The sequence below is a fragment of the Fistularia commersonii genome, chromosome 20 (assembly GCF_037954325.1).
Source record: "Fistularia commersonii isolate RoL2024-O1a breed Wild chromosome 20, RoL_Fcom_v1.0, whole genome shotgun sequence".
In the NCBI taxonomy this organism is placed as follows: domain Eukaryota; kingdom Metazoa; phylum Chordata; class Actinopteri; order Syngnathiformes; family Fistulariidae; genus Fistularia; species Fistularia commersonii.
The window spans coordinates 1490227-1512500 of record NC_141303.1 but is presented as its reverse complement, the minus strand read 5'-3'; the positions used below and the strand labels follow the sequence as shown (position 1 = coordinate 1512500).

At 41.0% G+C, this 22274-nt stretch overlaps 2 protein-coding genes across 3 annotated transcripts in view; one reads left to right on the top strand and one right to left on the bottom strand.

The window, feature by feature from the left end:
* Positions 1–7613, top strand: part of klhl29 (kelch-like family member 29) — a 414899-nt gene extending 407286 nt beyond the window's left edge. For both annotated transcript variants that reach the window (XM_086166945.1, XM_086166946.1), the window contains exons 15-16: positions 1009–1153; positions 6378–7613. In XM_086166945.1, coding sequence (XP_086023071.1) covers positions 1009–1153; positions 6378–6561 — 329 coding nt within the window. In that variant the 3' untranslated portion in view covers positions 6562–7613. The remainder of the gene's footprint in view (positions 1–1008; positions 1154–6377) is intronic.
* A 5983-nt stretch (positions 7614–13596) lies between these two features.
* The window catches only part of atad2b (ATPase family AAA domain containing 2B), an 82013-nt gene continuing 73335 nt past the window's right edge, over positions 13597–22274 (bottom strand). The window contains exon 28 of the mRNA XM_086166944.1: positions 13597–14443. Coding sequence (XP_086023070.1) covers positions 14402–14443 — 42 coding nt within the window. The 3' untranslated portion in view covers positions 13597–14401. The remainder of the gene's footprint in view (positions 14444–22274) is intronic.

The window sequence follows — 22274 nt, the reverse complement described above, 5'->3', positions numbered from 1 at the left end:
TTTGTGCTTCAATATTTTCAAAACATAATAATCCCCTTTTTTCTTTTTTCAAATGTAACCTGCAACAAATGTATCCTGCAAATTCTGAAGCTAGTTATTATTTTAGCATATTATTCATTTAAGAAGTAGATTTTCTTTTATCATTTTTTTTCATCTTTACTTATTTATCGCAGGTTCCCCATGGGCATGGCTTCCACCGTTGTTTTTGTATTTTTTTTTATGAATATTGAAACTATTCTTGTATTATTTCACGTGTCATGTGTCACCGGATGTTTTGATTTGGCGCCACGGAAACGGCGAAGTCCGAGCAAATATCTCGTGTCGGAAAATAAACGTCGGCTCTTGGAGTCGCTTCTCATCTCGATGTCTCCTCCCGACACCTCCAGATTTTACAGCCGATTTTTTTTTTCTTCACTGCACGAACCATTTGTTTTGCTTTAATTAGCCATTAGCAATTAGCAATTAGCAATTAGCCAACCACTCCACCCCGCTGCTCTCCAAATGAACAAAAACCGCCGAGTTCGAGGAAGCGCCGCGGAGCCCGTCTTTGTTTTTTAAGAAAACGGTTAACCGTCGCCACGGCAACGCTCATGCTTCACAACCTAATCCCGGGCTATCGACTTTTCGCCCGAAGCGCCGCGCTACAAGTCGGCGGGAGTCCACCTGGAAAAGAGGTCCGGGAGCGTGGCCGAGACGCCGGGGAATAAAAGACGGCGTGATACACGGACCCCGCTTTCATTTCCGCCACTTTGGCCATTTATTCCGTGGTTTTGGCCCGAAGCGGCCCGGCGGACGGCGCATCCGTTACGTGATAAGGGGAATGCAGATGATGATTTCTGCACGCCGACGGGAGGAGGAGGGGGGGACGGACGGACAGGAAAACAAATTGATGCCATTATCTTTAATGGAAATTCATCCTGTGCGCGAGAATCACATCCAAACAACAGCACCCGTGTGTTTTCTTTTCCTCTTTCGTGGAATAAATATCCTTCCTCTGGTTTATTCCAGATAACAAATACGCACCGGCGGTGAGTCTGAATGGCTTCATCTTCATCCTGGGCGGGGCCTACGCCCGCGCCACCACCATCTACGACCCCGACAAAGGCAACATCAAGGCCGGACCCAACATGAACCACTCACGACAATTCTGCAGGTGAGACGCCGCTGGTCGGACGGAAGATGAATTTTTATTGACATTTTCTCCAAAATGCAAGATGAATTATTTGTTACACAAAAAAAATATATATATAATTTAATTTTAAGTATAATTAATTTTGAGTATAATTTTTTAAATAAAAACTGACTATTTATTTTAAAATGTATTATTTAATAATTCAAAATAATTCAATTACTTATTATTTATAACATTTATTAAAACATGTATTTTTAAAATTTGCTTGACAATTTTCATTTGATTTATTGATAGAACATTATGATTTAAATTATTAAATCATAATTTAATTAAAAATATTTTAATGTATTATGTATTCTAAATTTCATTTTATGTTTAAGTCATTAATACATTGATATGATTGATCACATTTTTATCTCTATTGGTCAAATATGAAATCATGTTATTAAATTAAAAAGTGAACACGTGAAAAATGTAAAAAATGTTGATCAATTTCCCAGGATTCATTGATAAATCATGTCAATAATAGAGAATTCATAGAAAAACAAATGTTCATGTAAAGCAAGAAGATAAATCTTAATTAAATACAAATGTAAAAAAGATAAAACACAAATCTTGAGAATGTTCACCGAGAAATTGCTCAATATAATCATAAATGACAAATTCATGAAAACATTTTTTTCTTGTTCATATTCTGACAGAAGATAAATCATAATTAGATCCAAAAAATGTCATGCAATCACGTGTTTGAATAGAAAATAAAGATGAAAAAAGTATCCGATTTTCTTTTAAATTCTTGACATTTTTCACATCATTCAAAAATGATTTTATCACAAAAAATGTAATTCCTGTCCATTTTAGTGCCATTTCATCTTTTTCGATAATTAATAAATACATTTGTTTATATTAAATTACTGTATGATTTTTTGTGAAAATGTAATCATGTTCAATAAATAGACTAAATATGTGAAGAAAAAAAAATCACTATTCATCTATATAATAATTAATAATGATTCATGATAAACATTTCTTTAATGTTTGTCATACAAAGATGATAAATAATTTGAAAAAAAAATCTTGTCTTGTAATGAATATTCTAAACGGCATTTCCTGTTCTTAAATACTAAATTTATATTTATATACTTCTAATTCTTGTCTACAGTAGGCAGATATGTAATAAAATTGAAAAATAAATGTAATTAAATATGAAACAATGATGAAAAATTCTTGACATTGATGAGATAATCGATATCAATAAATTAAATTTTTCATGCTCACGTCAAGCAAAATGGTAGAAATCAAAATAATATGTTTATAACTTCATGTCGATGGTAATGTAATGCCATGTTATTAAATAATTATTAAATAAACATATAACATTTATTTTGTAATTTTTTGTAAATAGTAGTTGTGTTTCTTAATGTAAAAATGTAAAAAAAAAATGGTTTAAAAAGTTTTCTTTACCCATTTACAGAAATACCAATAGCAGAAAATTCACTGAAAAAAAATGTTTACGGTCATTTCATTCCGAAAAGATAAAACAAAATTACATCAAAATTAATTCTTGTTAATTTTAATGTGATGTTATGCTAAATTAATAATCAATTTAAAATAAAAATAAATAATTTTTTTTTTTTTTTGCTTCTTCATGTCATGCAATAATAGAAATAAAATGATTTATGTATTTTTACTAATGATGAATAAACAGTAAATCCATTCTCATAAAATTGTCATAAAATCTACGAAAACATATCGTTAGTAAATAGAAAAAATGTGAAAAGCAAAACTATTTTAATTAATCTCAATGTTTTTTTAATCAGGTGAAAATATCTCTCACCTGATTAAATAATTGTTCAGAACAAATTCATAGAAACATTTTTTAATGTCCATGTTCAAGAAGACAAATTTTAGATCAAAAATTAAGTCGTCATGTTTTTAAATAAAAAAGAAAAAACATAAGGTCTCTTTCTGTTATGATGTAATTTCATGTCTAATAACATATATTTATATATATATATCAAATGAATGTCCATTATATGAAAGATATTAAATCATGTTCGAAAAAATTAAAATGTGAAAAATTTAAAAATGAAACATTCTTGACAATTTACAAGTGTTATTATCACATATTATATACGTTTCTGTGCAAAAGTATTTTTTTCACATAAAATATATCGTCAATGTAATTCAATAATTTAAAATAATTTAAAATTATGAATATTTACAAATATATATATATATGTCCATGTTCATATATATATATATATATATATAAATATTCATGAATAAATATTCATGCTCTAAATAAATAAATATTCAATATTCATATATATATATGATTGATATACATGATTGACAAAATAATTGATAATAAATTTACAAAAATGTGTTTTTCATGTGTAAGGTATAAAATATAAAAAATGTATAAAATATATAACATCAAAAAAAAGCTTGACGAGTTTCACATCAATCACTAATAAAATAAACAATTATAATAAATTCATAGAAACAATTCTTCAAGTTTATGTAATGCAAGAAGGCAAATCATGATTAGATAAAACTTAATTAATCTCGTCACTTTTTATTTCAATTTATTTTTTAATAAATACACAAATAATAAATTAAAAAAAAAAAAATCTTCTGAATATCCGAGGGATTATTTCTTTCTCAGATTTAAAGCGAGTAATTTAATTTGAACTTTTATGTTGTATTTATAACTTTATAAAGGTGATTTTCCACTGATTTTATTGCTGCAAAACAAATTCTGAGTTTTCTTTTAAGTTTGTTTATTTGTTCTGTATTCGGGTGTTTCAGAAAAAATAAAAGACGCAGGAACCCGCAGCCTCGCCGCCGCCTTATTTATCATTTAATACAGCATAAAAGCTGATGAAGTGAGACATGTAAAAACAAACGTCTTCATAAACCCCGGCTGCTGGATTATAAACTCGCTTTTCTTTCTCTTTTTTACCTTTTCCTTTTTTTTTTTTCTCACAAAAAAGCTGGAAAAAAAACAAAGAACAGCATCCGGCGAGAAACGAGCGCAGACATTGATCTAATGTGCAGAACGTACAACATAAATCACCTTGTCAGAGTTATTGATAAGACGCAGCGACTGGCGGCGGCCAGCTGTTCAGCTACATTTAACTAAGTCCGACACACACACACACACACACACACACACACACACAAACACAGACGAGAGAGGCACATTCAGAGAAACAACATCTTCCAGCATGGAAGCGTTGAAGTCGTGCAGGTCATCATTGCACAAGAGTAGCTATTCACACACACACACACATACACACACACACACACACACACCTCTTGGTTTATCAGGAGGAGCAGCAGTTCCCTCCATCCTGGTCAGCTGTGTTTCCCCTCCCGTCTCTCTCTCTTTCTCTGAGTAGATTTAGGTTTTATGTAATAATCTTTTTTCAGTCCCGGCAGTGTTGCGAGTTTGTGGAATAAGGACGTGCACGCGCGTGTGTGTGTGTGTGTGTTGGTGTGTGTCGAGCATACACCTTATGTAAATGCAGATCTTTCCAAACCCCCAATAGGAGTACAAAGCCCTAATCAGCTTACAGCCCAAGTTTTAATCCTCTCCGCACACAAACTCCTGTTTCTGGTTCTCGTATCAAATAAGCACATTTGTAGAGATATTTGCTTTTTCATTAGGTTTTTTTTTTTTTTTTTACCTCCTTTGCCCTCAAGAGGGGAATAAAATGTGTGTGTGTGTGTGTATGTTTTCACTCCGTGCACCATCAAAATGAGCCCGAGCAGGTGCGGTGAGTCCTCCGTCCACCAGGGGGCGCTGTTGCTCACTACCTGTGGATGAAAGGGTGAATGCTTGTGTGTCCATGTGATGTTTGAATGAGAGGGCGAAGCAATTTTTATATAAGATTTATGAATGAACGGTTGTTTATCTCTATGAATGAGTGTTTCTATATGACATGAGAATGAGAGGGTGAATGCTTGTATGTCTTTATGTTTGAATGAATGATTGAATGGTTGCATGTCTGTAAATGAGTGAGTGAATTCTGGTAGGTCTTTAAATAATTGTTATGTGTGACGTGAGAATGAATGGGTGAATGCTTGTATGTTTCTTTATGATGTTTGGATGAATGAGTGAATGACTGATTGTTTGTGGCCCAGTGATGCAGGTTGAACATCACTTCTCAAGGAATCCTGTAATACTTCCTATGATTAATGAATGAATGAATGAATAAATGAATGAATGAAATCTAAACATTTCAAACGGAAGACAATGTTGGATTTTCATATTGAAAACTCACTGCCATAATCCCAAAGTGCACGACATATTAGTATAAATGGAGAGAAATACCTGAAATTACCTTTTGGACATGAAAATTGCCTGAAAGAAACTGTATAATTGACAAACTCGATTGAAAAAGAAAAAGAAACAGCCGGGAGGTATTTAATATGCGAATTAATGTAAAGTACTGGAATGAAATCAGTCCGAGTTATATTACAGCACGAATTAGGTTAATAAAATAAAATAAAAATACCTGGGTAGTAAAATGCAGGCTTCGATCAGCCCAGGATTTTCTTAAACTGAAAGTAACAACAACAACAACAACAATAATAATAATAATAATTAATAACAACAATAATTATCATTATTGTCATCATTATAATCATTAGGAGTGGTGGTTGTAGTATTACAACAGTAACAATAAATGATAATCAAATATTAAATTAAATATTATAATATGGGTCTGTTCAAAAATGTTTATTAGTCATTTAAATATGAAAAAAATAAAAGTTTAATAATCCAAATATTAAATTAACTGTAAATTGTTAAGATATCCCCCTAAAAAACAAGTCCAAAAAATATACACATATATAATACATTTTTTTGGAGAACCAGACCATAAAAAAACATTGCAAAATACAATTTAAACTTGAATGAATGAAAGAATATATAAAACATCAGTGAGGAAAGTCTTGGTTGTCGTATTTTTTAATTTTAATATTATTATTATTATTTAATATTATTAATATTTTTATTATTTTTTTATTTTTATTTTATGTATTTTATATCATTTATTTATTTATTTATTTATTATTAGTATTATTAATATTTAATATTTTAATATTTTCTTCATATTGTTGTCATTTTTCTGAAAAATCAGCTTCTGATCTTCTGTTTTCACATCTTTTAAAAAGAGTAACCTGTATGTGTGTGTGTGTGTGTGTGTATGTGTGTGTGTGTGTGTGTTTGCAGCGCCGTGACTCTGGACGGGAAGATCTACGCCACGGGGGGCATCGTGAGCAGCGAAGGTCCGGCGCTGGGCAACATGGAGACGTTCGACCCGTGCAGCAACGCCTGGACGCTGCTGCAGTCGCTGCCCTGCCCGCTCTTCAGGCACGGCTGCGTGGTCATCAAGAAGTACATCCAGAGCGGCTGACGGCGGCGGGCGCCACCGCGTCCACGCCGAAACACCAGCTGAGCTCCGGGGGGACGAGGGGGCGAGGAGGTCGCGGGACGGGACGGGCCGCGGCAGCTTCAGGGGACTCGACGCCAGCATCCATCCATCCATCCATCCATCCATCCATCCATCCATCCATCCATCCTCTGGATAGAAAACTAAAAAAAAGAAACATTTGAAAAGTAGCCCCCTGTGCAGAATGTACTCATGTCCTCCTCGCCGCCACGTCAGGCCGCCGCCGCCGCGAGCGCCGGGGTCGCGGTTCATCCGTCCATCCAGCCGTCCGGCACGGGGACCCTCTCAGTAACAACCTCCTCCCATTTTCCCTCCAATTCCGACGGCTCTCTCTCTCTTTTCCAGACGTCACTTTTTTTTTTTTTTTTTTTTTTTTTTCCCACTTTCGACTCAGCGGAAAAGATTTTTAAATTTAAAGCCCCCCCCTTTTTTTTTTTTTTTTTTTTTTTAAACAAAAAAAATAAAATAAAAAAATTGTTTCCGAGGTAGGCGTCATCTTTGTCAGCTGAGGTGGAAGTTCTGGAGAGCGACGCCTACCGGCCGCTCTTTAAGAGCAAAAGCGAGGATTTCTTCAAAAAAAAGACAAAATTCTGATTTTTCCTTTGCCCCCCCCCTCCTCCCCGCTGTGTTTGTCCGTTTCTCCGGAGGCGGGGAATATAAAAAAAAAGAAAAAAAAAAAAAAAAAGCACAATGATCACATTGACTGTTACCATAAATTGTCAGGATTGTTTTGTTTTTGTTTTTTTTTTTCCTCCCGTCTTCACCGCCCTCCTCCTTTTTGGTTTTATACGACGTGTTCCGAGAGCAACCCACGCGTTGCGCCGTGTAAATACAGGAAGGAAATATGTATATTTTAAAAAAACAAACAAACAAAACAAAACAAACCTGAAGGCGATTCTGTATAAATGTTTTTAGACGAACTGCTAGGTCGGATTGGAACGGCGTGTGTGTAAATCTGTACTCGGAAAGAGGAAACAGCTGTTATAATTGAAGCCTAATACACATAACAAAGATCTTTCTTGTCACTTGTCTTTCTTCTGGTCCTCCTTCGTTCCACCATCGACTTCCTCACACAGTCCAAAAACAGACTGGAGACCCGACTGGTTGCGTCTCTATATCAGACCTGGGCATTTTACCATTTTACCACATCCGGTCTGCGATTTAAACTATTTTCTTTTAATATTTTAACAAGTATTTTCAATCAGTATTGAGTTCAGAAAAATCCTTATTTCTTCCATTTGGTTAATTTTAGATGGAAAATATTGTCGGTACGTGGATATGATCGTTCATGATTTTTTATTGAAATAAAATGCCAAAAAAATTGGATTATTTAAACCGCAATTTTCATTCTGTTCAATTTCCACGCATAAAAATGAAGTAATGATTGCCCACCCCTGATCTAATGACGTGTGAATGGCTGGATTTTTCTCGAAGATGCGTGAATGAATGAATGAATGAATGACTGAATGATTGTTTGTCTCCAAATAACTGGTTGTGTCTTTACATGAGTGAGTGAATGTTTTAACGCTTGTATGTTTATAACGTGTGAAAGGCTGCGTCTACATGACGTAGGACTGAATGAAGGCTTGTATCTTCACGACAAGTGAATAACTTAGTAAGTTGAATGCGTTTGTGTCTAAATGATGGGTGAACGGGGTAGAATACATGTATATATATGTACATATATACATGTATACTTTAATATATACACATATACAGTAAACCCTTGTTTTTCGCGGGGGATACGTTCCAAAAAGAACCTGTGATAGGCAAAATCCGTGAAGTAGAAACATTTATTTACAGTTGCAACCCTTTTTGCGTCCTTGTTAAAACTTATTCCTGCTGTCGTCCTTATGTTTTTTTCTTCCTTCTTTACGGAACGAACGGAAGATTCATTCATTCCGTAATGCCGACCTACAGCCGTATAACTTTTACCTTCCCTTAGCATGTCCAGAAGTTTAACTTTATCTGCCATAGATAGCATCTTCCGCTGCCTTTTGGGCCCTTTTGTCGCTCCAGAGCGTTTTGTCAACATTATGGGTTTTAGAGAAACTGGAAATTGCAAGAGAATTTGCACGTACGTCATGTAAATTCGGCAAGCTGTTTTACATACGTGTACATATTAAACTGCAACGTTATTGACGCACAGGTGGAGAAGAAGCGGAGTGACTTTTTAGTCAGAATGCAGAACACAATGCACCATGCAAATCCAGGAAGTAGCGAAACCGTGAAAAGTAAACCGCGTTCTAGCGAGGGATCACTGTGTACACATGTGTGTATCTATATACAAATCAGTGGCAGGTCGTGCATTTTACACCTGGACCTTCAGTCGTGCTCTGAATCAACCCACCCCCAAATAATAAGTTAATGGCTAATTATTATTTTTATTATTAAAAAAAACATCTTATTATAAAGAAATGCAGTATATAGTGAGGTGCATCGCAGATAGATAAGTCGTGCAGTGTTAAAATTCACCCACGGTAACGCATCACGTGACGACAAAGGGACGCCCAACTCAATTATTCTGTGGTCCAGATTATTCTTGGTCTTCGGCTCCCGGCGATACAATCTGCGGGGAGACGGTTGTCGTTCGTGGCTTGAAAATGTCAGACAAATCCTTTTCCCGGTTGTGACGGGTTCGCTAGCTTAGGAGTTGCCCGACCTTTCTTTACTATGTCCAGCTTATCTTCAAAACTCCATCTAGGAAATGACGTTAGCAATATATCAGCAACTAAATCCGTTTCTTCTCCTCCTGTAGCTGTTGTGGGTCGACAAAGCCGATATTTAACAAACACAATTATATCTCTGTTCGCAGCTCGCTAGTACTCGCTAGTACGCTTCTTCAATCAGAGGGTGTGAATACGCTGTGGCCTGCTAGAAGGCTTTGGATGTCGCCGCCTCAAAATCTGATGGGTTGAAGCAACGGCGTCATCAACCCTTGTTTTTTTTTACGTACAGCGCGAGCAGAAACGATTCTGCAAACGGTTGGACGTCTCCATGTGAAGCCCCGTGATTGATTGGCGGCTCCAGAGGAACCGCGTTGGGATTGTAGATGAAGAATGAAGTCAAAGCTATGGATATCAATACTGATTTATTTCTTAAAGAAAAAAAAATCCATCTTTTCATTCAAACTTCAGTTTTTCGTCCCTGGAATTCAGGCTTCGAGTTTGAAAAGTTAGAAAGTCAAGAATTCAATGTTTAAATCTAAACCGGGACGTTATCAATAGTTGTCATGGCAACTGGACTCGATTTCTCCGCGAGGACGTCCCTCCTCTCGTCCGAGCGAACTAACACACCACGTTGTGTAACTGCTGGTGTTTTTGTGTAAATGTGTGTGTTGTTTTCGGGAACTTCTTTGAGGTGAAAAAGTCCCTTAGATGTGCAGGTCCGACGGAACGGAAATAAAAACGGCTGCATTTTTTTTTTTTTTTTTTTTTACAGTTTTGCACCTTTTTATTCAAGTATATCACAGCAGTTTATTTGCGAAATACAGTAAATGTTTCATTCCAAATATAACTTACACTCAAGTAACAATTATTAACAGGTGTGTTAAATACATGTAACCTCAAAACAAATAAAAAAAAATTTAAAAAATGATAGGAATTGACAAAGCTATGAAAATGAAAAAAAAAAAAAAAAAAAAAAACTAAAAAAATATTAACAGTGGAACCAAACAGGGAAGAATATTGAGGATAGAAGAAACCCTTCTTTCTGCATACTGGACTAAGACCTCGCAACTACCAGACAAAAATTGGTTGTTAGTCCAAACTGGCTACGGATGATAACAGGAATATCAATCACACTACCCACGTTTTCTTATTTAAAAAATAACTTTTGGCAGGACGTGGAGGCAAAGTGTTTTATTTCATCTGACGTCTGATGTGTTTTATCCATTTCATATTTATCCCCCTCCTCTTCTACTTCCTCGGATTGTGATTCCGAGTCGCTCGTGTTTTTTTTTTTTTTTTGTCCTTTTTTTTTTTTTTTAAGTGTTCCAGTATGCGCCACAGTCCGTAACCGCTCACACACACACACACAAAAAAAACACCAGAACATTTCAATAAATAGGAAAGAAAAATAAAACGTAAGGGTGTTGCCACGCGTTGAACCTGAGAGACCTGTAAACCCCCCGTTTCCCCTTGTTTTACGCCAAATAAACCTGCTACACAAATGCTACGCAAATCAACACAAACGTTAAAAACAATAGCGCAATCCTTCCTGATTTTTTTTTTTCTAATTATTATTTTCAAAAAGTACAAAAAAAAAAAAAAATCCCCACAATTTACTGACTATTGGATTTTAAACCTTTTTTTTTTAACAATAATAATAATAATAAATAATTATCAGAATTACGAGATGAAAATCCGAAAGAGGAAGGCGATGAGGAGTCAGAGGAGAAGGCTCAGTGGAACCCCTGAGGAAGGCGAGGGGCGGAGGAAGAGCCCGACCGATCGATCGACCGATCGATCGATGGATCTTTCACGTCCGTCTGTATCGGTGTCCGCGCGAGGGCTGATAAGAAACCCATCCCCGATCAATACCAGAGATGTGGCCGGTTAGAAGAAGACGGACCCGCAAGGTCAACTGACGGCGCGATGCATTCGGGTTCCGGCGTCATAAAACAGAAACCCGGACGTCGAAAGAACTCAAACTAAACAAACCGATATCGTCCGATTCGTCGTCGGTCTCTGGTCGGGCTCTTTGAACTACTTTCAAAAAAAGAAAGAAAAAAAAAAAAAAAGGAAGAAAGACCTGAAACTAAAGCATAAAAAAAAAAAAAAAAAAGACAGTCCATGAAATGTCCGTTAAAACGTACGCGGTTTTGTCTTCTGGCTCAAATGCAAACGCACACTGACAGCGGGAGACGCCAACGGATCTTGGATTACTGCAGCCGCCGCGCCCGTCCCGGACCTACCGCGGCGTTCCGAACAGTATTTCCAGAAGAGGAAGGACGACAGAGAGGAGGGAGAAGGAAAGACGGAGAAAGGGAGAAAACAAAAAAGAAAGAAAAAAAAAATAGAAATACTGTTCTTGTACCAAGTAAACAGGTTCTTCGCATCAAAATAAATTAAGCTGAGGTAGCTTTGGTTTGTCGCTCTGCAGTAGTCCAAGCGCTAACCTGTCGTCGCCAGTTTGCATATGCTCTTTTTTTTTTTTTTTCTCTCTCTCTCTCTTTCTTTTCTTTTAAATCACAGAGAAAAAGGCAGAGGTGTGAGCTGAGGAGGGAGGTGGAGGTGGAGGCGGAGGTTCGGGGGTTCGGAGTCGCACCAAGAGCTTTTGAGGATCGGACGCGAAAAAAAGAGGACGCCGTCTCCTCGGTTGTTTTTTTTTTTTTGTTTTTTTTTTTTCTGTTATTTGTTTGTTATATAAATCACGTGGAAGTAAACAAAGGGAATATGAAAAAAAAATAATAAACTCGAAGCACCAACAGGTATTTTTTTTTTTTGTTTTTTTTTGTTTTTTTGTTTTTAAACAGACCGTTTCGGTCGCGGATGAGAATCCCGCCCCCCCTCCCCCTTCCAAAAACAACATCTGAACCGGTAAACGGGTGGGGGAGGAGTGGCACTGCCTAGAGTGGCCTTCTTCATCGCCGCGAAAAAAAAAAAAAAAAAAAAAAAAAACAAGTACAAAACAACAACAACAGAGCACATGGAAGTCGTACAGTTTGAGCGCCGCTACGACATTTGATGAGTCGGGCGTGAACGGGCACCTTCACGGCGGAGCGGCGGGAGCCCGGGGACGCTCGGCGCCGCCGGACGCTCGGCTCGCCTCCAGATGTTTGCATACCAGGGCGGGGGTTCGGGGACGGAGGGGCAGGAAACAGCTGGCGTGACGTTTCCGACTGGGCTTGGGGTTGGTGGACGCCATCCTGGCGACGGGATGCTTAGATATGTTTCGCGTTGAATGGATCGAATGGTTTTGGTTTTTTTTTTTTCCTTTAAGGTCACCGCGACCTCACCCGAAAGAGCTGCGACGGCAGCTATAAATAACAATAAGACTCCAAAAAAAACAAAAAAAAAAAAAAAAAACTTCTTGCTAAATATATCCGTTTTTTTCTTATGAGATTTAAATAAGGCACACACTAGGCAGTGCAAAGTACGGACGCTTTCCGAGCTGCGCCGCTTTCCAGTCGCTCGACGGGAGGGGAAAACTTAAAAAAAAAACAACCCAAAAACAAACGCGAGCACCGGGAAACATTCAGTGGATTCCATCTTGGAGTGAGTGAGACGGAAGAGCTGAGCGACTCGTGGAAATGTATAGAATCTGTTTAAATGCCTTGTGTTGGAGAAGCTTGATGGCACTGAACGGCTGCTGCCCGGAGGAATCCGGTGACCCCGTGCAGAACGCCTCCGATTACCTGAACATCTGCGCCGGATTGGTTTTAAATATAATGAAACGGTTGTTTTAATTGACAATTTAAAAAAAAAAAAAAAAAAAAAAGATGTCAATTTCTTTCCTGAATTTCACATTGCTGATTTATCTTTTAAGCTGATGTTTTTTTTTGTTTGTTTTTTTACAATTACTGAAATTTGAAATTTAGAAAAACAAATGCTTAATATTCAGATAATGACTTGTGAAATTTAAGGTCATTTGAATTTAGGTCAATTTTTTTTTTTAATTCCCATTTAATTGAACAATTTTTGATTTGTTTTTTTAAAAATCCCTGTTCGAAATTTGTGTAATTTCGACAATTATCCCCATTTTTTTCAGCTTGTTTTTTTTTTTTTTTGGCCAAATCATCTGTACTTTCCAGGAAACAGAAGGTAGACGACGGCGACGCGCGTAGAACTTGTATCCAAAGCGTGCAGTGTAACGTTTCCCTCGGGCGGCCCAACCTCCCCCCCGCACCCCCTCCTCCCGCCGCCGACCGCTGGATCGGACAGAAAATAATGATTTTCGAGTCCCGCGGTGCTAATCTCATCAACTTTGTGTTCGCACTGAAACTTCTCTGTAAACCATCGTTCTGGGCGAGTCTCCTCGACGGCGGACTAATCGGGGGGGGGCGGGGGGAGGGACTAAGATGGCAGAAAGTTTTTAAAAAAAGAAAAAAAAGAAAAAGAACGGGCCGCGTAATCGCGTGGAGACGGCCCTTATTACCAGGCGTTCCACTCAAGGGCAAGATTGCTTCAGCAATGTAGTTCAGTGATTCAGAACATTATCTGTCCTCATCTCCTGGCGGCACTCTGCATTCACACTTCTGCTGGTGAGGATCTGACTCTGTGTGTGTGAGTGTGTGTGTGTGTGTGTGTGTGTGTGTGTAGAGATACATGCAAACCCAAGTGGCAGGGGTGTGCAGGTGTGTATTCACGCCCCGCTCACCCGGTCCGTCTGTTGGTTTTGCTAGTCATTCCAAGTTTAAGAAGTAATCCAGAGAGCAGCATGGATAAAAGATAGGATAGCACCCGAGTGGCACCAGGGTTGCCCATCACCGTTGGTGTGTGTGTGTGTGTGTGTGTCAGTGCATGGAGCTGACACACCTTCAGGGGTTTGGTTGAGTAGAAGGGGTCTGGATGTGTCCAGGTTCCTGAGACGATAGCACCATTGAATGTCTCTGTCCTCTTCCTCCGCTGAACCTCCCTGGCAGGAGGAGGGCGCTGTGTGTGTGTTTTAGTTTTTTTTTTTATTATTATTTTGCGTGTGTGTGTCTGTGTGGTGCGAGTGAGTGTGTTAGTGTGTCGAGGGCTGGACTCAGAAGCTCCTTCACTCTCTCTCGTTCAGTTTTGTGTGTGTGTGTGTGTGTGTGTGTGTGTGTCTTTGTGGTCCCGGGCTGTTCAGGATCTACCTGATAAGTATTCTCTCCGTCTCACAGGAATGTATCAAAATGCTGGATTCTGTCCTCCATCTCCTGCAACGCAAACACACACACACACACACACACACACACAAACACACACGTGTAAACACAAACGACCGGGGTGCATTTGGAAGTCTCCTCGCGCCGCAATTTTTTTCGATATTGCCGGGAATATTTCAGACGGCAAACAACAGCTTTCGCTGTGATAAATGATGCAAAATGACGCAAAGCGGCGGCGTGTGTGTGTGTGTGTGTGTGTGTGTGTGTGTGTGTGTGTGACACGGGCGATCGTTCTCCGCGTGAAAACGCCGGCTTGACACCGACCGCATCGGCGGCGAGCCGGGGGTTCGGGTTTGGGAGGGGGAGACGGATGTCAGCCGGCAAAAGACGGTGATTAATGCCTGGAAGATGTTCCACCGCGCGCCTCCTCATCTAAACGGCTGAGTCAGGGCGACGCGCGGCGGCGAGACGCCGATCCCGACATCTACGGCAACATTTAAAAACCATCCGTTTTTACGGTGAAACGCAATCCTTCACGTCAAAAAGGGAACTTTTTATTTTTTAATTCCTTTCCGGGGGAGGATGCGTTTCTGTACGTCGGTGTGATTTTCGTCGGTTAACGCTGACACTGATGGTCTTCAACGCTGAGAACGGTGGTTCTCGGTGATTTCCGCTTACTTAAGACGGCTTTCGCATTTCGAACGTCGCGGACGAACGATCGGGAGCCGCCAGGCCTGATTACCCGGCGCCGGCTGAACAACCCAAATTATATGACGGTTCGCCGGATCGATATTCCATTTGCTTACGAGCCGATCGCTTTGTTGGATCTGCATTTCCATGTGGACACCGAGGTTGTTTAGATGCTAATATTCAGGTTGAATGTCGCCGGAGAGGACAACTGAAGCCAACCTTTAGATTTAAATAAGTCGCTGCTCGCCCTGGATGTCGGAGAAGGTGAGTGGTCTGGCAAAGTCCAAGCAACATTGTCCTCACATTACAATGTTATTGGGCTTTAAATTGAGTTCTGAGATAACGAAAACACCTTTATGCAGTTCCGAGACCCTCGACGGGAGCCGGGCTCTTCACGTTTGCGACAAAATGGTCGAGAGCCGGAGCCATGACGAGGTCCGGGCTCTTCTGGCCTGCGAGGCTTCAGAGAGGTTTCCGGGGCTCGCGGGGGGAACGTCAACGTTTGGGCTAAAATAAGTGTGCGGTTAGCTAACAGCCGACGGGGTTCTTCCCACGTGCAGGGAGAAGATAAACCCCCTTCAACCCATCTGATGGTCCGTGGTTATTATCCCCGCCGGGCAGATCATGAACGCCGCGGCAGCTTCCACCTCCACGCCGTCCCTTTCGTCTTCCTCTTCATCTTCTCCGGTGTTTTGTTTGGGAGTGTGTGCAGACCCTACTGTTGTCCTGCCAGAATGTAAACATGAAAAGGTTCCCCTGGAGGAGGCTACTTCCTGGATCCGAAGTCCAGTTGGACATATCTTGGGAGTTTTTCTGTCCGAAAGCAGCTACTTTGAATGGATCCGCCGTGATCGTCAATACATCTTAATCACAGTAAATATCAACCTCATTTATAAATAATATCAAATTATTTGACATTAGAAATCACACTACAAAAATTCAGCATGGCACGTGTCAAACTCGAGGCTCGCGAGAACGTCTTAAAAGTTCTGATGGTCTGAAAATAAACTACATTTCCCACAATTCCTGCCGATCACGTGACCCGCCGACTGACGCCACGCGATCGCGGCGGATCCACGTCAATCACATTTTCAACGAGTGGAGTTGAGAAATGCAAATGACCGCTAAATATCCAGGAAGAGAAACGTTGATGCAAGAAAGTTTCAAGAAAGTTGGGAATGCAAACGTGGCATTTTAGATTTGAATGAGTTATAACATCAGAGTTATTTAACATTAAGGAGTCGTTACATTTGTTTACATTTGGTCGATCTACTTCCATTCCTACTGTTAGCGTTCCGTGTGACCCTCGGTGAAAATGAGTTCGACACCCCTGCAGTATGGCTTGAAAATAAAGACCATAACAATAAATTAGAGCGAAGGGCTGGCTGTGAGTAAATATGAAATAAATACAGAGACCTATTACTAGCATTTAAGTGGACCTTGAATGTCACGTTATCATGAAGTAGTCACAGGAAACACAGTGTGTTTGCCACTAAGCTCCCAGACTGAGCACTGCGAAAACAAGTCAAAGGTCCCTTTCCGCTCTTTTGGACAACAGATTGGTGTGAAATATTGCGGCGAGTAATGGAAGAGGAAGGAGCGGCCGCGGCGAGCGGTTAGATGGAAAGCTGCGGGCGACAGCCTGAACACGTCCGACTTCTCAGCCGGCTCAGCGACTCCGATCACCGCCTCCCGCTGAGGCACCGAGTCGGCGGCGTGGAATCGGACCGCCGCCGCACACGCGGTCGAAACCGCCCGTCGCCGCATCGGGTTCACGTGACAACCGCTAATTTGGCCGCAGCTGCGATTCACAACAAATAACTAAAGGTCCGGATAATTTCATGATTAACCTAAACATAAACAAGTTGGGGTATTTTGTGGTGGAGTTGTTTATTTGTGCAAAAATATCGATTCAAGTGCCATTTTTTTCCGTTCTAAAAAAAAAAAAACGTCCTCCACGGTTGAAACCCAGCTAACGCGATAAAATAAGAAATGAACCACGACGTACAAAATGGTTTTTATGGCGGTAAAATGTGAATGACAAAAAAGCAAAATCAAGGATTGTATTCACCCAGATGCCGGCAACTTTATCACAAACCAGATCGCCGCTAAATCATAATCTAATTTTAATATTCCTGAGCTGTCCCGCCCTCTCTGTGGACCGCCGAGGGGTATCCATGGTAACGGCCGCTTATCAGCTCCCATCAGGCCGACGCGTTCGTTCTAAAGAGTATGTACCAGCTGCCAGTGTTTGTTTATGTTACTGCCGTTCGGCTCCCGCCGCCTCTGCCAAATGATGAACACGCCGCCGCCGCCGCCACGTCCAGCGGAAAGTAAACATTTCACTATTTCAGTTGGCGGCGGGTTCCGCGGGAGGTTAAAACGCTAAATGTTGTACATTTACGGATTTGTTTTCCTTTGCCTTCTACGTCGTTTTATAATAAGTTTCAAAAAGATTGAGGACGTTATAACTGACACTGACATTGTTGAAGATGTGGAATAACAGCTTGTTCTGCGAGGTGTCTTTTTAATGCTTTTTTTTTTTTTCTTTTCTTCATTTTTTTTCTGTTCTTTTTGAACATCTGAAAGAAATTACCACGGCGAGATATCACATTCTGATAGGTCATCCAGACGACGACGAGCAATTGTTATGTCAAGCCCGTGAAAAGGGGGGTGAAAAAAACAACAACAACAACCGAAAAAATCAACACCCCAGCCTGTTAAACTAAAAAGAGCTTCAGCTATTTGCTCATCAATTTTGATGAAAGGCGAACTTTACCCAACGCCGCTCGCAATTTATTCTGACTCCGTTTAAAAAGGTCAAGGGGACCGATGCCGCGTGTGATTCCGACTTCCAACTCCATTTATAACATCAATTAAGCACTTAGCACTTCGTCTCCCCGCAGCCAAATAAGCTCCGTACGGCAGTCGGGCCGGGGAAGGCGGGGAGTTTCCGCGCGGCTGCGTCGCCGAGTCCGATTTAGAAATTCCCTGGAAGCTACGGCTCATCACACGCGGCCCATATTTAGACAAAACTATGCTTTTGACACCTGTCTGTTAGCGGCGTTTGGCTAAACACAAACACACACACACACACACGAGCGAGCTCTTTGCCACCTCGACACTCGACTGCTTCCCCCGCGCCTCCGTCCGCCCGAGGGCCCGTCGCCTCGTCGTCCTGGAAGCGCGGCAGACAATCTAATAAGCCGTCGGCGGCGCCGAGCCCCTCGTGTCACCGTCTTACTCTCGCTAATGTTGAATTAGGGCCGCGGCGCTCTCCGTCCCCCCCGACCCGCTCCCGCCGCGGCGAGAACGAAAACTCATTTCGGCCTCTCGCAGACGTATCTGATCCGCGCTCACGCCCGCTGATACGCACAATAAAGCATTTGAGTCTGCATAATGTCAAGAGGCTTCGCCGGCCGATTCGTTGATAACTTTTCCGCAATTCTATTAACGGTTAGTGTGAGTCAAATATTACGGAGGTCGAGGAAATATTTTCTGCGGGATATCTTGGTGAAAACAGAGATGTCGTGACAAAAAGAGACAGAAATCGTTCACCACTTTCTCCTTTTTTTAAAAAGAATAAATAAACAAACTGAATAGGTGGGAAATAACTGATGAAAATAGCCATTAGCTGCAGCCTCAGCGTGCAGTAGATTTGGACCATTTGGAAAGCGGCGTCTCCACTTTCGCAATGAACCAACTGCGATCGCTAGCCATTAACCGTCCAAACAATTGACCACGCCTCTCGCAATACAGGCTAACGGCGGTTTTGGGGAGTTTGCTAATTGATCACCTTGAGACCATGTCTGAGTTTGTGCGGCGCCTGCAGATCATGCACCATGCAAAACCAGGCAGCTACTGGAATAAGTGTGGAAAGCACCGGGGTTCAATATTTTACATCCTTTCCTGTCTCTCTGAGCTCAGTGCTTACAGACACACACACACACACACACACACACACATATAAACACTTCCACTGCAGTCAAAGCCCAGATGTCGGTGTACAGTTGGGGGTTGACCTGTGCAGACTGAGGGCAATGCACTGTTTTGCTGTTTAAGTCTCTGCTCTTTGCATTCTGATCCAAAGTAACCAGCGTGTTGAAATGATATCAAACTCCAATATTATAAGTGTTCCTATGATTCAGGCCCTAAAAGTTTTCAAGACAGCAGATCAAGTTAATATCTGTTTTTTTTTTTTTTCCTGCCCATTTTTTATAACTTGGCTGGCAGCAGCTTCCCATCAGACTTTATTTGCACAGCAGATTTCATACAAGTTAAATGTAACACAAAGTGCTTCATACAGTAAAACAAATCCCCTCTCAATCCACACACACCCAGAGCAATTACTCTGTAATTAAATAAGAACATCCCTCATTAAAACAGTGAGAAAGGGAACTTGGGAAATGCTATAAAGTGCGGAAACACCAGAGGCAAGAAAAGTATAAAACAATTAAAGAAAGAAGAAAAAAAAAATTCAATTGATAAATAAAACCCCGAACAAGATACAGAAATAAATGATGAGTAGAACACTAAAAGAAAGAACATGTCTTCAAATAAGTTAAAGTGATGTGGAAGGAAGCCAAAAAAAAAAGGGAAAATGTTTTGATAGATATTAAACCCCAAGGTGACGATGTTTTAAAATATCCTTTTTGGTTTAAATCTACTAGATCGGCACAATCGAGGGGGAATTTTAAACCAAACATATCAGCTTCATGCGAGACTTGCACGAACTTTGTCACCAGAACGCTTGAGCGCCAATGAGCTCGACTTTTCATTTAGTAAAAATAAACCGATCAAACAAATAAACAAATAGCCGTAAATTAACAGCACATTATCCGCATTCCTGAATAATGCTCTTGCCGTTTAGACGCCACTGCACTGAAACGAATCAACATTATCACAAGCTCAATTAGCCCCGTGACAAAGTCATTTTTGTAAAAACGATGAAAAAAGTCGACGCGACCGATGAAGACGTCAAAAGATAAACGGCGAATGCTTTATCCTTTTTGTGCGGTCGCACAAATCGGGCTCGTCTATGCTCGCGTTACGTTCGTAAACAGGTACGTCCGTCGCAAACATGGAACGCCGCTTTCTCTCCCCGCTTATCCCGACGACAAGTTTTCTTGCGATCTGGTTTTGTTTCGCTTTTTTTCTCCAATTTCCGGTTTCCACTGTTATCAACCAATTTTCGACAGAAGTACAAACTGTCCCGCTACACCAGTCTTATATTTTGTTAATTCTAGGAAGCGCTTGCCTTCTCACACCCGAATGATAAATAAATAACATTACATACATAAGTGCGTGAGAAAAGAATTGTTGTGGGTTTTTGTTTTTGGTTGTTTGATTTTTGTTGTTTTTCAAGGTAAAAACTAAAAAAAAAAAAAAAACAACAACAAAAAAAACAAGGGAGTTGAGACGGAACAATATGTTTGGATGAGGCTGCTGTTCCATGAGCCGCTGACAAAACAATTCGTGATGATAAAAGCAAGGGTTGTTTTGGAATCCGGCCTACGGAGCTATTTTTCAAGGGAAAAACTTTTGCTTTTTTTTTCCCGCCTGCCTTTGACGGCTGTACACAATGTCTCAAGACGGAGTTTCCACAGAGGTCTGAGCCTCTCACTTAAGCCAGCATTACTACTATTCATTTGGAGACTATCCCTTGCCCAAGTCCTTAAAATAATAACACTGCTACGATTGTGTTGTTAGCTTCCCGACAGGGAGGTCTTTCCTGTGTGGGCTCTCCTCCTCCGGGGTTCTCCAAGGTTTTCATCTCTCTGGTTGGTGATACGTCTCAAATGAGAGAGTGAACGGCTGCACATCCATGTGACTACGTCAACGCTACGGTGACACGGCATGCCTCCGTATTCGGCTGATCCACCGGTCCAATGACAGCCGGCGTAGGCTCTGACACCCCCACGACCAGATAAGCGGTATAAATAATGAACGCATGAATTTCGTATTATTCGTTATACGGTCACTTTTCGTTTAACCGCGACGATCCCTTCCAATGCCCACGTTGTTGGGATTCCCTTTATGGCAACTCAAATCTTCATATATAAGTAGTATACCGTATAGCCTTACAGTAGCCTAAACGTTAACCCACTGGCAGTGAAAAGTTACAAGTTAGCCTAGCCTAATGTTGACAATAGAGTTGGTGTTATTGCTACAGATCTTTTATAAACCATTATCTTATTACCCAAACCGGTGGACCTTTTCCTTTCTTGTACCTGTACTGTACTAACGCTGCCTCAAGAGTGTTATCGACTGCTACCAACTTATCGTACACGGCTACGTTCGGGTACACTTACACTCGACTGCGCCGCCACTGTACTCGCCGCATATACATTGACGTCGCAACTTCGAGATATTTTCACGAAATGAATATCGGTCAAAGTCGTAACCCCCCGTTGAAACTACTGAGTCGTTAAGCGAGTACGTGGTTCAGTGTAAGAGTAAGACTGATACACCACGACAAGCCGCGTGATTAAGGAGCGATTCAGTATTCGCTGCAAGAGAACAGTAAACGGCCTCAGGGTTGCACGTTCAGCCGGAAAGAACCAACTCTCTTCATGTTGCTTTACTTTGCTAAGCACCCTGCGCGACTCTGGCAAATGTGCAAATCGGGGTCAAAGGTCAGAGGCTGTCACAAAGTCTTTAATTGCCGTCTAAGTCGCTGGTAAAATGCATCGCGAGCCCCGGAGCAATATGATTGCCAATTTGTAGAAAGAAACATAGTTGGCGAGTTATAGCGTGCCGGGTAGACACAGTCCCTCTGGCTTTAACTAGAAGTAGGGTGCAGACCACTCCATCTGCTGAAAGGTCAACGCTTCCAGAGACAAGCCATACCCAGAGGAGGGAGGGGGAAGGAGACAAATGCATGGACACGCTCCATTTCACTCATCCCGACAGCGTCGACATAAACAACGCTCGCGCCGCCGCCGCCGCCGAGCCCGGGAATTAAGACGGAGCGGTTGAAACGGGGGCGGCGGCGGCGGCGGCGCACGCCAGAGATGACCGTGGCGCAGAGGCCCGCATTGGAAATGCAGGGCAACGGAAGAATCCATGCCAAACGAGCTGACATCCCTGCTCTTGAAACACCAATTTAAGCCGGTGTTATGAAACCAACACAGTTTCCGCTCGCGGCCAGCGGGTCGGACAGGCGGCGCCACCTGGCTGACTGCTCTCTCCG